Source organism: Brachyistius frenatus, unplaced genomic scaffold (genome assembly GCF_029030835.1).
Source record: "Brachyistius frenatus isolate BFR_SWC_R1_liver_20210118 unplaced genomic scaffold, ASM2903083v1 Contig_263, whole genome shotgun sequence".
NCBI lineage: Eukaryota > Metazoa > Chordata > Actinopteri > Embiotocidae > Brachyistius > Brachyistius frenatus.
The window spans coordinates 449,098-464,832 of record NW_027210862.1 but is presented as its reverse complement, the minus strand read 5'-3'; the positions used below and the strand labels follow the sequence as shown (position 1 = coordinate 464,832).

At 41.5% G+C, this 15,735-nt stretch overlaps 2 protein-coding genes across 2 annotated transcripts; both read right to left on the bottom strand.

The window, feature by feature from the left end:
- Positions 1–4: 4 nt before the first annotated feature.
- asmt2 (acetylserotonin O-methyltransferase 2) lies at positions 5–4,722 on the bottom strand. The gene is made up of 9 exons (XM_069721429.1): positions 4,422–4,722; positions 4,229–4,322; positions 3,223–3,400; positions 2,599–2,728; positions 2,328–2,396; positions 2,107–2,225; positions 1,807–1,944; positions 976–1,098; positions 5–613 (listed from the first exon to the last, which is right to left on the bottom strand). The coding sequence occupies exons 2-9, from the start codon at positions 4,307–4,309 to the stop codon at positions 402–404; spliced, it is 1,050 nt and encodes a 349-aa protein (XP_069577530.1). The 5' UTR covers positions 4,310–4,322; positions 4,422–4,722; the 3' UTR covers positions 5–401.
- A 2,411-nt stretch (positions 4,723–7,133) lies between these two features.
- pgrmc2 (progesterone receptor membrane component 2) lies at positions 7,134–14,990 on the bottom strand. The gene is made up of 3 exons (XM_069721415.1): positions 14,612–14,990; positions 10,966–11,121; positions 7,134–7,987 (listed from the first exon to the last, which is right to left on the bottom strand). The coding sequence occupies exons 1-3, from the start codon at positions 14,952–14,954 to the stop codon at positions 7,890–7,892; spliced, it is 597 nt and encodes a 198-aa protein (XP_069577516.1). The 5' UTR covers positions 14,955–14,990; the 3' UTR covers positions 7,134–7,889.
- Positions 14,991–15,735: the final 745 nt, after the last annotated feature.

Below are 15,735 nucleotides of genomic sequence, written 5' to 3'. Positions count from 1 at the left end.
AAAATTAAAATACATAAAACTGCTAAATGGATGCAGAAATCCTTCAAACATCAGTTTTTGGAACAGAACCACAGTGATTTTTCCTTCAAACAGCGAGAACTAATAGAGATGTGAGAACTTTTTAATACCTGCAGAGAAGTAATCACAATGTTTATGAAGAAATATGTTATAAATACCCAGCAGCAGCTGCCATCCAGAGAGTGTTTGTATCTGTGAAAAACAAGTTGGGCTGTAAACATAAAATCTGAAAACATCACCAGGGTTGACCACAACATAAACTGTAGATCCATGTGCACGACAGTTTTCTTTTTTTTTTTTTTTCTTTTTTAAGTTTTAGTTTTATACTCATCTCCAAACCTTTTCAAGGCTTCAAGACAGTTCAGTTCACTCTCTGTCTGAGCTCATCTAATGGCCAAGATGGCGTCGTAGGATTTGCCGGTGCGGCAGACCTGGACATTGTGGAAGCCGGTCTTGTTGAGCATGAGGGTGTACTCGGACGGAGGGCGCTCCCGGCCCTCCGCCTGCACCAGCATGTTGAGAGAGAAGATCTGAGCCGTGATGGGTCCTCGTCTGTTCTCGAACAGCATCGCCTCCACCAGCAGGACGCCGCCGCCTGACACGAGGGACGAATGTACAGACTGAGCACCAACAGACGAACTGAGCTGGGGTTCAAATATTTATCTCAGGTTCAAACAAGAAAGTAAAAACACAGAATAAGACAATTCAAAAGAACTCCTGTTCGGACCAGTTCAAATCTGAAATACAGCACTGGATAAAAATCTAGTCTTTTATATTCTGCGGATAAAAATAACATAAAAATATGAACCTGCAAAATGAGGATAAAAATCAGATGAAATCCCTCCAAAAAGAGTTCAAATCTGATGACAAAGTGTAAAATCAAAGCGGATGAAGAATCATACAACAACGGGGCCACAGAGACACATGTGTGATATTTCCACGGCAACCAACCCCCACCTGGTTGACAGGTGTCGTAGATCTTCTTCAGCAGCGTCAGACACTTCTCTTCAGGCCAGTCGTGGATGATTCTGGCCAGAACGTACAAGTCAGCAGCCGGGATTTCACCACCGAAGAAATCTCCTGCGTGCAGAAGATAAAATGTATAAAAACACACACAGTTACCAGTTTATTAGGAACACTTGTATGAACTGTCTTATATCATTAGTTGGCATCATGCTGCTGGTTTTCCTCCCTCATTTATCTCACTAATCCTGCTTTTATATGTTTGTTTTTAACCGTCATGTTCTATTTATCTGATGTGTAGCGGTGGAAGAAGTATTCAGATCTTTTACTTAAATAAAAGTACCAATATATAAAAGTAAGAATATTCAATTACGAGGAAAAATCCTGCAGGAAAAATCCCTCTTAAGTAAATTTATAGAGTATTAGAAGCAAAATGTAGTTAAAGTGTGAAAGCAAAATTCCTGGTTTGGTTCATCTGACTGATATATTATCATATATGCCATCATTAGATTATTAATATTGAATAATCAGTGTGTCAGCAGCATGTTTGTGTTTTAGCTGCTGCAAGTGGAGCTGGTTTGAACTACTTTATGTCTATTTATATCCAGGGACAGAAGATAAAGGTGAAAGGTCGTCAGAGAGGAAAGAAGAAAAAAGAAAGTTCTGATCCACAAATCTGTTTTGTATTTCTGGACTTTTTCTCTCATCTTAGATTTTTGCTGATGTATTAGATCATTTGATGATTTATGTATATATATATATATATATACATCTATATATATATATCTATATATATAGATATATATATATATGAATGAGGCTCACCAGTTTGAAATTCAACAGCATCGTCCTCTTGACAGAAATGTTTCTGAGCCGTCTCTACGACCTGCGGGAGGTCGAACACCGTGACGGAGGACGAGGGATACGCCTTCGACATCTCACGGCCCAGAGCCCCGGTGCAACCTGGGAGTTTTCCACACAGAACAGTTTATAGTCACGTTTATTAGGAAACAACACGGGGAAACGTTTGTGACGAGAATCTGAAAGACAACAGAATGAAAAGGTTGGCATCAATCAGTCTTTTGGGAAATGAGTCTCACCGTAGGAAACCTCGCAGCGTCTTACCTCCGAGATCGACGATCCTCTGAAAGCAGGAGAGGTTGAACGCCGTCACGATGTCGTGTCCGTCCAGAACCCAGGAGGAGTTCATCAGACCCATGAACTTCAGCATCTCCTCCTCCGATCTGAGTGGAGTATTTCAAGATCACACACTGAATCTTAACTCCACTGCAAACTCCGTGGAGTCACACAACGAGGCTGTTTGAGACGACGAGATCCTCACCGACCTATAAATAGCTTGAAAAACGTCCTCCACTGGCAGGCCGAAGGTCTTCTTGTTCTGATTCTTGCCCTCCCTGCGTGATGGGAAATAAGAAGCGACCGTTTGCGCAAATAAAAAGCATGTTCATTGAGTTTGTTTTACGTCTGAGGAGCTCCAGAGGCTGTTGGCCAACTTACATAAAGTCATTTGTATGTTCGTTAACTCGGTCTTAAGAGTTTTTCCTGCGACCGCAAAGTCGATCTCAACCTCACGCAACGCAGAGCGAACCCACTGACCTGACGGCGTCCGCCAGGTTGTTCCACAGCGGGTAGATGGTTTGGGATTGGTAGACGATCATGTCGTGAAGAGACTTGGCGCTGCCTCTGGCCAGGTAGAGACCGGCCACGTCAGTGCTGCTGTACAAAGCTGACAGTCAAAGAAAAGAGAGATGAATCAAACTGAAGGCTCCGGAACGAAAGCAACGAAATGGACCTGAACGGTGAGATTGATTTCACCGCAGGTTCAGAACAAAGTTTGAGACTCAGTTTTAAACCAACACGGACAAGAAGACGGACAAAGTGATCTGGAAAAATTGGAACTTTTGATGAAGACCATGTGATGCAATCAAAAGCTGTGCAACAGCTACTAAATGCACCTTCATGCAAGATTGCTTTAGATGCAACTTTAAATCAGTGTTTTTAGCCTCCAATATGAAGATTTACTGAACTGACAGCAGTTACACAGGAACATAGTTTGGATTTTTTTTTTTGGGTAATTTCAGCGGGATTATACCTTTTTTTGTAATAATAAAAAGAAAAATGTCCCTTTTCATTGTGAATCGTTTCTTTTTCCTCTGACATCTGTCAACGAACCTGAGATTATATCCTCCTCCTCCTCCTTCTCCTCCTCCTCTCCCTCACCTGTCCCGTCCTTCTTCTTCTCCACCTCCAGGATCTCGATGCCCACCAGAGCGTCCAGCAGCCTCTCCGTCCCGTCCACGCTGGTGCTCAGCTCCTGGGCCACGTGGCGAGCGCTCAGCGGCTCCTGGGACTTCAGCAAGAGGTCGAACACTCCCAGTTCACAGGCGGAAAATATCACCTGCGGAGATGGACACGCAGCCACGTCAACACCTGCACTAGAGCAGTGACGGTGGCAGCGTGAAGGGCTCCCTCACCCAGATTTTAACATTCGATAGCAGTTTTACAAACTTTGCATCGGTCTTTTCTTTCAAGTTATCGTTTTGCAGCCGAACTTCTTGAAAATGTTGATTTTCCTGCGTGTTTGCCTTCGTTAGCAGCTACGGGAAAAAGCACGACGTGACCCGAAGTCATTGTTGATGCGCGGGAAAGGAGACAAAACCACTCAGGAAACAGGTTTAATAATCCCATTTAGAAAAATACTGCAAGGAAAATAATTCAGTTTGATATATTCAAATTTAGCCATGCCACAAACAAAATTCCATTATATTCCATGACTTGGACCAAAAAAATGATGAAATGTTCTGACTTTCCATAGGGGAAAATACGTGTAAAAGTTTTCAAATGGGAATCTACATCTACAACACCACATGTTTCCTATGTGCACATTCACACACTTAAGTGGTCACATTTTTTTGGCACATTTTTGTTTTGTTTTGTTTTTTCTGTAAGGGTGAAGTTAGGGTTACTTTGTAAGGTGCTGGGTGGTTTATAATACATCGTTGTTGTTTTTTTACTATGTTTCGTTTTAGTAATCTGAATCTGCAAAGTAACTGTAGCTTTAAAATAAATATAGTGGTTTAGAAAGTGCAGTACTTGCTTGTGTGTCGTGGCTGCAACCCCTGGCAATAGATTAAACACTATAAATATTTGAGAGCAGCAGCCCTGCATGCAGTGACTCTTGCGCATCAACTACCTGTGATTGAATGAACCCTGAGATGTTTGTTACCTTTGACACCCTGAAGCCGTTGAAATACTCCAGAAGTTTGAATGGGTAGTCCAGCTCACTCTGGGAAAGATGCTCTGCCATTATTCCTGCACTCCTGCAGGAGACACACATCAACACAAAGCCCAGATACAACCGGAGGAGTCCGAGGTGAACTCGTGTGTTCGTGCATGCTGTCCTCTGGGTCATAGCTCACCCTATATTGTCGCCTGGAAAGCTGCCAAGAAGATCCGAGCCGGGGAGGGGAGGAAAACGGATGATTCTTCAATTCGGGGAGTTTTGGTTTTTGCCAAAACAGCCAAGATGTCGGTGCTGATGAGAGACGGAGCTGCAGCCGAGAAACGGTCGACGGATCATCCGCGGAGAAGAAGCCTCTCTGCTCCGGGTCCTGCTTCGAGTGACCGGGGAGACGAGCTCTGTCTGCAGACGACGGTGTTGGACGATGTTCAACAGTGACTAGTTTCAAACACACACTAACACACTCACAGGCAGCGCAGTACCCAGATCCACCGCAGGAGGAGAGGGGCGCTGTTGAGCTATTGTTGATATTTTTAGTCCTTCAACATTCATCCGCCCATATGAACATGAATGTACACTTCTGTGATGGCCATCAAGTGATTTATAAACTGTACATACTTATAGCTATATCCACGCCAATATATATTTAATTACCATCAACATCCTAAAATATTCCAGGGAATTGTTTGAAGTACGGTGGCCAACAAAGGACATGGGAAATAAATTAAAATTGAAAATACATTTTTGTGCATATTCATTTATTTCCCATGTTCTTTGTTGTGGCCCACAAATGACAAGTTAAATCGACAAATAGGCACAACATAATTGGTAATTGGCCACAAATGACAAGGAAAATAAAAGAATATGCACAAAAAATAATTGACTTTTTCTTTTTAGTAGCTTGCAGAGGACATGGAAAATAAATAAAAAAAGAATTGCTAATCTTATTGAGCCCAGACTGATAGAGGAAAGGGGTTTATGCTTGCAGTTAAAGATGGGAAAGATTCCCATGTTTACAAAAATGACTACTACACAGGACTGTGATTTAAAGTGTTTTACTGTAAAGTCGGACGTGTGAAGGATAAAATACAGATTTAAAAGAAGTCCGTTTTTAGTTACCTTTAGAAATGATCTTTAGTTGATATCTACTTACTTTAATATTAATTAGCAATTAATATTGCTTAAATTTTAAGCAATATTAATGACACCAAATTAAATCCAGTTGCGGTTACATGCGGCGTTCCACAGGGATCGACCTCAGGACACCTACTATTCTTATCATATGTCAATGATACAGGATGAAATACAGGATGTTATATTTAAAAATATGGTGCTTTTGAATTTAAATCTTTCCAATATTTTAGGACTACAATGTGAAACAAGTTACCAGATAATGTGAAATGCTATTACTCCTTTACAGCTTTAAAAAAAAAAAAATAAAAACATGAAAAAGAGAAATGGAAAGAGGAAAATAAGTAAGCATTGAAATACCTTTCATTTAGAATTTAGAAGTTATCCTGTGTCATGCTTCATGCTTTGTTTGCGGCTCATTTTGGCCTGTTTATTTGTTACGGCTCTATTTATGATGGTTTAAATATTTCTTTCCCCAAATATTTTCAAACAAAACCTACTTTAGACGTTTACTTTTAAATGACTACCAACTGCCAAACTGTGGAGTTCATTTTTACTTGTAAAAATAAACTCTGAAGGATTGTAATAAGCAGAATTTATTGTGATGGACTGGCAATCTGTCCAGGGTGTACCCTGCCTTTGCCCTAAATGAGCTGGGATAGGCTCCAGCCCCCCGTGACCCTGTTCAGGATAAAGCGGGTATAGATAATGGATGGATGGATGGAATTTATTGTAATAATAATAATCAGCTGGATCAGTTTTATGCACTTGTGTCCCCTCAAACATTAAAACAACAAGACAATCCACCTTGCAGGTAAACAGGCCCAATGGAAAGACACTTAGTGGGAAAACAATTTAACCACCTGCAAATTAGTAGTGATCCAATCACGCCGTCTCTGAAGGTAAATAAATCCCAGACATCTTCAATTATTAACCAAATTGATTTATTATGCATGAAGAAATTCCTTCCTGCCTCGGTCACGCAAACACGCACACACACACCCAACATTTAAATACATGATGTGGTGGGAATTCAGCATAGCTCACTTCGTTGTTGCACATGCTTTAATAAAATGATAGATATATTTACAGGATAAGCAATGTCTCCGAAAAAAAATTCGCAAGAACAGCTCCCGGTCCGGCCCTGCAGCACTTTGCAACGCTCCTTTTTGTTGTTTTTTTCTTTTTTGGAAATTCACCCACATTTAAAAAGAAGTTCAGAACTGAAAGAAAAAAAAACCACGAACAATGGGGGTTTTGGCCAATACGACATAGCATTTTACGTATATGGAGTTCATCAACTACATAAATATGGCAGTAACACTGAGTAATTCATACGGTCTATTTACAAAGTTTGTGAAGTGGGGAAATATTACAGTCTGTGCGTGGACGACTGACAGAACGTATGCCTTCTTCTTTAAAGTGTGGGGGGACCGAGTCTAGGAAAAAAGCCGACACCTCCATCCCTCCATCGCCTCCTCCTGTAGACCGGTCAGGACTGACACGACAAACAAAATAAGGCACAATTAATACTTGGACCATTTTCAGGGGAATCTACAGACTTGCAGCTGGCTTGTGAGGCATGTAAACAATTGAGTCGATTGATTAGGACTGCCTTATCACCTTCCCTTTGTATTCCCAATCAGTGATTCAGTCCGTCTGATGTGAGTCAAAACAGGTTTCATATGGCAAGGACCTCTGACCCCCCCCCCGAACCCCATCCAAAATAAAGAAAAATAAACTTCCCCGCCCGCCCGCCCTCTACGCTACTCAACAAATACAATCACATGGTGACAAACAAAGAAAACTAGTAGTGCATACACTACAAACACAACAGGAAAATGCGACGCCCCGCCAATTGCCTTTGGTTAGGCCACAGCACTGCCCTTTCAACAAGGGGGGGGGGAGATGATTTGAACAAATAAACAGAAGTGATTGATTGATAGGCTGTCCGAAGCTGAAGCAGTTTCAGTAGCGATGTGACTAACCAAAGATAAAAAGAGAGAGAAATCTGTTTCCCCATCCTGATCCACTGATCATCTCAGACCAATGTGTTTCTCCGACTACCTCCGACCGACCTCCACCCAACGCTCTGCGGCGACCACCACACTTTCTCCCCCCCTCCCCCAGAACGAACGACTAATATATTGTTTAGGGTTTTGATTCAGATACATTGAATGGCACGAGCCCTCTCTGCCCCCCGGACCCGTTTGCTGTCGTTTAAAAGCGCTCCTCGTCAAAGGTTTCCGATCGCTCTCAGTTGGTGGTGATCTTCTCGGGATGAAGAAGGAGGGAGGTCTGGGCGTGGAGACTTGAGTCCTGCCCTTCCAGAACAGCCGCGGCCCCGGACAGGCTGGGGGGGTTGGGGGTTGAGAGGGGGGTTGGGGCAAGAGGAGGGGAGTGAGGCAGGTGGGTGGATGGGGGCAGAGGAAGGTCTGGGGGTGGGGTGGGGGTGGGCGGGCGGTCCGTCGCAGCTGTTTGGGGCTCCTGGCTTTGGTCGGTGTGATGGAACCGCTCAGTCGTGCTTCAGGTGGTCCTTGATGTCCTCCTCGTCCGTGTACTCCGACGGCTCGTCTCCGGGTTTCAGCAACCTCCCAACGTAATCGTATTTTTCTGGAAGGAAGTGCAACGAGACAAATTATTTTAGAACTCAAAATGACATAATCTACCTGCAACTGGACAATTAATGAATTTCTTAAATCCTTCTTGAAGGAAAATGTCAAACATTTGTCGCTTCAGCTTCTCCAAGTTAAAGATTTGCTGCTTTGCTTTGTCTCATATAATCTAATCAAAGAATTGATATTTTGAAATTGTGGTTTGACCAGCAGTCCAAAAACAAGCAAACAAAATCTGTTTAATATCCTAGACATGCAGCAAAAAAAGTTATTTTTCCTTTAATTCTTTTGCAAAAATGTGGCTGATAAGTTACTGATTAACCAACAACTACTTTCAGTTTAATATCTTTAAAGTTTTGGACTGTTTGTCAGACAAAACAGTCACTTTAATAGGGCAAAATTTGCTCTGACAAAGTGGCATTTTTTTTTTTTTTTTTACTATTTTCTGGTGTACTATAGGCAAAACCATTAACAAAAAAAAAAAAATCTAGTTGTATTTTCTAATAAAAAAAAAAGTATGGCTCCAGCTTCTTGAACGTGAGAATTTGCTGCTTTCCTTGATTATCTTCAGGTTTTGGTTCAGAGGATTAATTGATCATGGAAAGAACCAATAGTCGCAGTTCTCAACAATTTCCTGGACAGATTTCAAGAAAGGAAGGAAATTATCTCGCTTTCAAAGCCGCACCCAGAAAATGCTAATCAACGGTCAGTTAACGGATTAATCGACTCTTCTGTAATAAATGAGTAAATTTGCCCCCGAACATCCAGATACAAGGCTGGAGTTGAGCGTGGTAAACGGCATGCTGGGAGTGATTTCCTGACATCTTCTTACGTGATTCAATCAGTCGCAATTTGGTGCTGCCAACTTCCAAAGCTGCTCAGTCCAGCTTTAAACTCTTGCTTGTTTTGTTTTTTTAAGTAAGCCCGATGTTCCTCCGAGGGCCCTTCGGTCCACAATCAGACACTAATACACCGAGATCAATTTAAACATGAACAAACTGTAAAAGGACCTGAAACTGAGTCTCATGCTGCCCGAGTGCAGAATAATCCTCAGATTATGACATGCGTCACAAACTGAGGGCCTTTGTTTCCTTCCAGTTTCCCGTCGTAACCGTTATTCAGCAGAAGAGATATTTCTGGCTTCACCGCGCATCTGTTCCAAAGTTTTGTTTCTTGAAATGATTCGTAACAGGAGTCTCCAGATAATCAATTAATCCGTTTAAAGGCAAAAGATTCACTGATTTCAGGGTGTAAAGTGTAAATAGTTTGATTTTCTTTACTGATTACTCCTCAGTGTCTTTTCTCAGTTAATCAAGTGATAATTTCATCAATAAAACGCTGGAAAAAAAAAAAAAAAATCCTAAACCGTGATGTAACATCTTTAAATGTTTCGTATGAGCCGAATGTTTTATAACTTGAAGACTTTCAGAGAACTCGCACATTAAGGACAGAAAGGCTGAAAATGAAGCAACTGGAAAGCTGCAACTGAAGAATGTCGGATCAATTAAGACAAAAATGTTAAATCATTTATCAAACTCGGCTTCTTCAGCTCTAAACTTTAAATCTTGCGAAGCTTTTGGACTTCTCGCTTAAACACTTCATTCAACACTTGAAACTATCAAAGAAAATAATATACAGATTAATTGATGAAGAAATGGAAATATTATCTACTTTTTTTCATTCATAAATTATGTTTTACGACTTATTCACCACAACTACCAAACTTTTATTTCTGTTTCACCTCTTCATTATTGACTTCATTAACTGATCATTTGTTTGTAAAATGTCAGGTTCTTGAAGCGAAAGGTTTCAGTTTAACGTCACACGAGACAAAGAGAACTGCAGCAAATCCTGGCAAGCTGAAAAGCTTTTTCTGATCGCCGATTATATAAACGGTCGCCGATTAATCTCCTGCGGTTCAGCCCAATTCAGACGTTCCTGAAGAGGTCGTTAAATCCGGAATTTAACCTCCAATAAATGTGAAAACTTTTCCTCAGAGCTTCAACGTTTGTTCCCTGGGTTTTTATTTTGGGTTTACTTCTGCAGCGTTATTGCAAAATGGGTTTTCTCTTCACGGCTTCTTTTGGATCAACGTGAACGTTTTTACTTTATTCTTTCGAGCGCAGAAACTAACAATTAATTTGCTTGTCTATTTTCTCAATCAATCGCTCTGTATGTCCAAAAAAAAAGAGAAAATAGTGAAAGGTGCACACTGTAGTTTCCCAGAGCCAAAGATGACTTATTCAAATGCTCATTTTATCCGACCGAACAGTCGAAAACCAATAAATTTTCTCTTTAAAATCAAAAAGAAAAGCATCAAATCTTCACATCTGAGATTTTTTTTTTTTTTTTAAATGGCCATTAATCATTAAATTGTTGCAGCTCCCCTTTTTGTCTTCTGATGTGTTTATTGAGCAAACAAAACCCCCAAAAATACAGTAAATAAACTTGACTTCACATGCTTTTCCTTCTTGTTGCGAGTAACATGATGGAGTTGAGCTGCAACAATTGGTGGATTAATTGTTGGAAGAATTTGCTGCTCTTCTTCGTCTCTACGTTTTATTGAAATATAAATTTGAGTTTTGGACTGTGTTCAGAGATGATAAGACACTTTATGAGTTATAAGGCTCTGGGACGATAGAAGGGATGTTTTTTTGTTTTGTTTTTTAACTGTTTTTTGATGACACGTAGGTTTAACAATCACTTAATCAGCAGATTCATTGTTTGATGCAGCTACATTTTTATTTTCTCTACAAGAAGTTGCAGATTTCTCCCTGACCAGAACGTTGTACAAACTTAATGGCAAAAGCTGCAACCGTGATGCATCACGGGAGACCAGCAGATGAAAACTAGCGCAGTCTGACTTGACTGATGCAGAGACGCTCGGGAAATACGGCGGCCGGAGCTGTGAAATCTGAGCCGAATCGATACGCGAGCAGCCTTTTCTCTGGTGGGAACTTTTCTCGCCGAGCCTACCCATGAACTGCATCTCCCACTCCCTCACGCTCTCCATCTGTACAGCGTTGAGGTCCGACAGGTCGTCGTACTCGTCCCTCAGGGCGTCTTTCTCCAGGCAGAAGGTGGCCAGGCCCCTCGAAGCATCCCGGCCCGCGAAAATGCCGTAAGGACCATCTGAGGAGTAAAACGCACAACAGCGAGGATGAGCGAGCGTCTCAGTCCGTCCATTAACGAGCTGATCAACTGATGTAACATTAAAGGTTTCACGTAGTTTTAAGCTACTTTACCCAAGAAGAAGAAGAAAAAAACAAAAACAAAAACAAAAAAACACGATGAAAAGTGTGCAGTAAAGCAGCAAGTAAACCCTCTGTGATTAACCCCGACCTGCATCTTGTGACTGCTGCTTCACATTAAAAGCCTTTCAGGGAATGAGTTCACAAAGAGACCTCGGACTGCAGAGAAATCACACGCTTTTCTTCCTCTTGAAAACACACCGTTTACTTTTCACATTGTCTTCTTCGATATGATGCTGGGAGATATTTTAATATGAAGGCCATACTGTAATTTGAACCTGAATATTGCCTGGAATTCTCGTCATCAGAGGCCTGCGTTTAAAGGTTGCATAAAGGTTTAATAATTAAATCACTCAAATGTCTGAATAATTAATCATATAATCGGCACTTTTCGAGGCAAAATGCCAAAAATCCACTGGATCGAGCTGCTCCAATGTGATGATTTGCTGCTTTTTATTGTCATATATAAGATCAAACGTCATATCTTTGGACTAATGTTTGAATATAATAAACCGTTTTGGATGTGGGAAATACTTATGAGCAGTTTTCACTATTTTCTAACATTTAGTGAGTAAATCAGGTAATCAAGGAAAAACCAAAAAAATGTAATAACAACAAAAATAGCAGTTAGTAGCAGTGTTATGTTCAATAAAGATTTCTGCTATGTAATGAAACCATTTTACTTACTGTGTTTTAGTAATAAAGACTTGTAAATACTTTAAAGAATTACCTAAAACAAACATAGTTTCTTAGCGGTTGCAGCGATTAGCCAGGTAATTAGTAATCAGAAAAGTTATTGCGAATATAACAATTTAGCAAAGGTGCAGCCTAAAATGGCAACCAGTGTTTTTTAAAACCCAAAGTGCAGCCTAAAATGTCTGGTTTTTCAAAACTACTTTTATTCGTTTATATTCATGAAGGACTAAAGGAACCAGGAAGTATTCACATTTAAGAAGCTGGGATCAGAGCATTTTAGCAGATTTTTTTCCCCTTAAAAAGATTAATCATTCATCAAAATAGTAGATGGCTAATTTTCTGTTGATCAACGAATCAATTCAATTGAATGTGCCAATTGTTTACCCGACTGATATCTCACTTTAATATCCGTTCAAAGGCACCGATAAAATTCAGTCATAAATTCGTCAAGTAAAGTCGAAGGCCTGCCCCGAAGTTTCCTCCATGTTTTGAAATCTTTCGTCATCTTCCGAGCAGAACATCATCTGACTAGCATGTGAATAACCCTGCAGGCCCTCGGGTTGTTTTCTTCTAACTGAACAAACAAAGGCAGAAAAACACCCGATGGAAGCGCTGGTTAAGAGTCCATGAAGCAGAGCACCGTATCACAACGGAGATAAAACTGCAAACCCCACTTTACATGAAGCCTGAGTGACACTACGGTTTACTTTCTATTATTAGAATCAGTGTCATGAATCGTGACTCGAGACACACAAAAAAAAAACATTATGGAGATGCATCTGGTGCCTGAATAATGTCAGAAATACTTGACAGCTGTTAATGACAGCTCCAGCTGCCTGGAACCAGCAGTGGAGGGCCGCAACAGGGAGGGAAAGATGTTGATAACTTAAACTGACGTGTCGTCAATGACTTTTCTGTCAGGATTCATCACCCGTCTGTCCCAGGACTAAGTCCAGTGTGTTGAACGCCACCTGGACGGTTTAAGACGTGACCCCAGCAGCTCCACTGTGTCTCTGAAACTGTGTCATATTTGGGTGAGGTGGACGGATTCAGGCCTACTTGGCTCGGTCCCATCGGTGTCGAACGGCAGACTGACACGCGAGACCGTCGGGAGTGCGTTTGAATAATTATAGTTTATTACAGAGAAGACGGGCGAGTCCACCAAGTCAGAGAAAATGCTGAGTAGCAGGTTGGCCTTGCTGTTACAGAAATATAAAAAAAAAAAGGACAGCCTCGAACATGCATGGTGCAAGTAAAGAAATGTAATATCAGCTTTTCATATTTGCACATAAATTTCTTCGGTGGGCTCAATGCATCTTCACCTCATGACTGCCCCCCTTTAATTAGCAAACACAGCAAGATTAAAATCCTTTAAGGTTCAAGTCTTCATACAAAGTTTACAATATTGATGCACAGTCAGCAGGGGAGGAAGAAGTATTCAGATCCTTCACATAAGTAAAAGTATAAGCTCTCGTTGTGCAGTATTATAGTTTCATTGATGTTTATGTTGCATGTTTCAGCTGAATATGTAGGAGGTTGAGCTCATTTTAACATCTTTATACAGTTGGTTAGTTTAATCTTCATCAACGCATCACAGTTCAGGGTTTCCCCTCCTATTATAAGGCAGCCAAGACATGTTGGGCACCGCAGAAGCTAAATAAAGTTGAAGCGCATCCAAAACAACTGAAATACTTTCCCCAGATGTTTGTATTTGATCCCCCAGTGGACTTTTTTTTTTTTTTTTTTTTTTTTGAAACTTTTGTCTTCAGGCTTTTTGGCTGCGGTTTTGTTTTTCATCTGCTCCATTTTTTTCCACATTTTTAGAATAATAACGGTCAGAAAATATGTAGAGTTGCGTGGTTTTTTTTGGTGTTTTTTTTAATTTTTTATTAAAAACAACAAACAACAACATGCACCCAAGTCTTCCGGAAGCTCAAGGAAAACACAGTCTATAACTTAAATTGATCGTAAACATTAGGAAACTACGGTGCGCGGTTACTGAACAGGACCGGTGTGAATAATTTGTCCTCTTAATAAAACAACCCGAGCTGTCAGACACATGTCAAAAGTAAACAGTCCAACACCTCCCGACGAGGAAAATGAGACTACCTTTTTTTTTCTTTCTTTGTACTTAGTGGAGTACTTGAGTAAAATGTACTTCCACCGCGGATGGAGAAGTCCCGTCCCCGTGAACAAGCGTCGGGTCCCCGGACCGGACCGGACCGGACAGCCTCACCGTGTGAGCGCACGTCAACGAGCTAACAGGCTAACGTTAGCAGGCTCGCTTGTTTAAAAAAAACACAACAAAACAACAACCCAACAAACAACCCCAGCTGGAGGAGTCCGACCAACAAGTGCGTGGCGGGGTTTGGCTGCACACGGATATATATATATATAAAAAAAAAAAAAAAGTTCAGAGGTGTCCCAAACATCTTCCGCGAGCCCCCCCCCCCCAAAAAAACAAAAAAAACAGCCGAGCTAGTTAGCAAGCGGTTAGCATCCCATTCAGAAACACAGATGGAGCCAGAGAGAGCTAAGCTAAGCTAAGCTAAGCTAAGCTAACCGTAGCGGTTAGCGCCCAAATCTTTTTTTGGGTCCAGGACAACTCACCGCAGGCGGCGGCATGTCAGCCGCTCACCGTGCTGCCGCGGCTCATCTTCCCACTGACCACGCACCTTTACCGTAAAACTTTTTGCCGCTGGTCACGTCGAAAACTTTCATGTTGACAGCCATCAGGATCCGGGGGTTCTGGAGCCCGTCGTACTCCCGCAACTGCTCCAGACTGAAGTCCCGTCTCCTCATCTTGGGAAGCGCCGAGGCCTCGTCGCCCTGGGCCGCGTCGGCGCCGAGCCGCCTGCCCCACCGCCGGTACAACGCCACGCATACCGCCACCAACAGAGCCAAAATACTGATATTCAGCAACATCGCGCCGAGGCCGAGCCCGTCCGACTCCTCCGCTGCCCCCTGCCCGCCGCTTGTGTCAACTGGTCCGCTCGAACTGTCTCCATCGTCCGCCATACTGCACGGTTAGCGCCTACCCGCCCCTGGCCGGATGCTGCGTTCAAGTCCTGTTGGCAACGGCGGAACCACTAGTTGCTGTTGCAGTTGCTGCGCTTCTCCGGTTCCAGTGTGGTTACTGCTGGATTATCGACCTGGCAAACTGCACAGGACTTCAAGGCCCTGTTTCTATATGTCAAAAATAAAGTTTGAATGCCTTTGTCCTGCCATTTTGTGATCATAAAGTGCGTCCTTCTTTCCTTTAAATGAAAGTATGTCCGTATTGAACACTTATTATGATGGAGCAAAGTGACATGTAGAAGAAGAAGAAGGGACAGGTATGACAATATAACGCACAAACTAATAAAACCAAAAATTTAAGGCTTTTTGAAATTTTATTGTGATATATTGCATTTTGAGATTCACACGTTTACATTTACACGTTCAAAAAAATACTCCTCTTCTTGTTTAGTACTAACATTTACGAGGTTCACCTGAATGCAGCAAAAGACCCGCCTACCACTGTTGTAAATTGAGCATGGACTGTTGGTGGTTTTTTGTCCCTCCATGGGGACCCGTAGCGTAACAAACACACTTAAATGCAATAAACCTCAAATATATAAGAATTGTTTTTTTTGTCTTTAACTATACAGATATTTATTTTGAGAGTCATGTGTCATCTGTCTGTCATGGTTTTAATTATGTGAAATTATGGTAAAGTACATTTCTGAGACAATAAATTGTATTTTATTAATTATAATACTCTTTTTTGGCTTCATTGTGTTTTTGTATTTGCTCCTGT

What these genes read in the sequence shown, in the direction of transcription:
- asmt2 (XM_069721429.1), bottom strand. Translation starts at nt 4,309, where the DNA reads ATGGCAGAGCATCTTTCCCAGAGTGAGCTGGACTACCCATTCAAACTT. An exon ending in ACGGCTTCAGGGTGTCAAAG is followed by an intron (nt 3,401 to 4,228) that starts GTAACAAACATC and finishes CCATCTCCGCAG; the next exon opens with GTGATATTTTCCGCCTGTGA. An exon ending in GAGGATCGTCGATCTCGGAG is followed by an intron (nt 1,945 to 2,106) that starts GTAAGACGCTGC and finishes GAAAACTCCCAG; the next exon opens with GTTGCACCGGGGCTCTGGGC.
- pgrmc2 (XM_069721415.1), bottom strand. Translation starts at nt 14,954, where the DNA reads ATGGCGGACGATGGAGACAGTTCGAGCGGACCAGTTGACACAAGCGGC. An exon ending in CAAAAAGTTTTACGGTAAAG is followed by an intron (nt 11,122 to 14,611) that starts GTGCGTGGTCAG and finishes TTTACTCCTCAG; the next exon opens with ATGGTCCTTACGGCATTTTC. An exon ending in GTGGGAGATGCAGTTCATGG is followed by an intron (nt 7,988 to 10,965) that starts GTAGGCTCGGCG and finishes ACTTCCTTCCAG; the next exon opens with AAAAATACGATTACGTTGGG.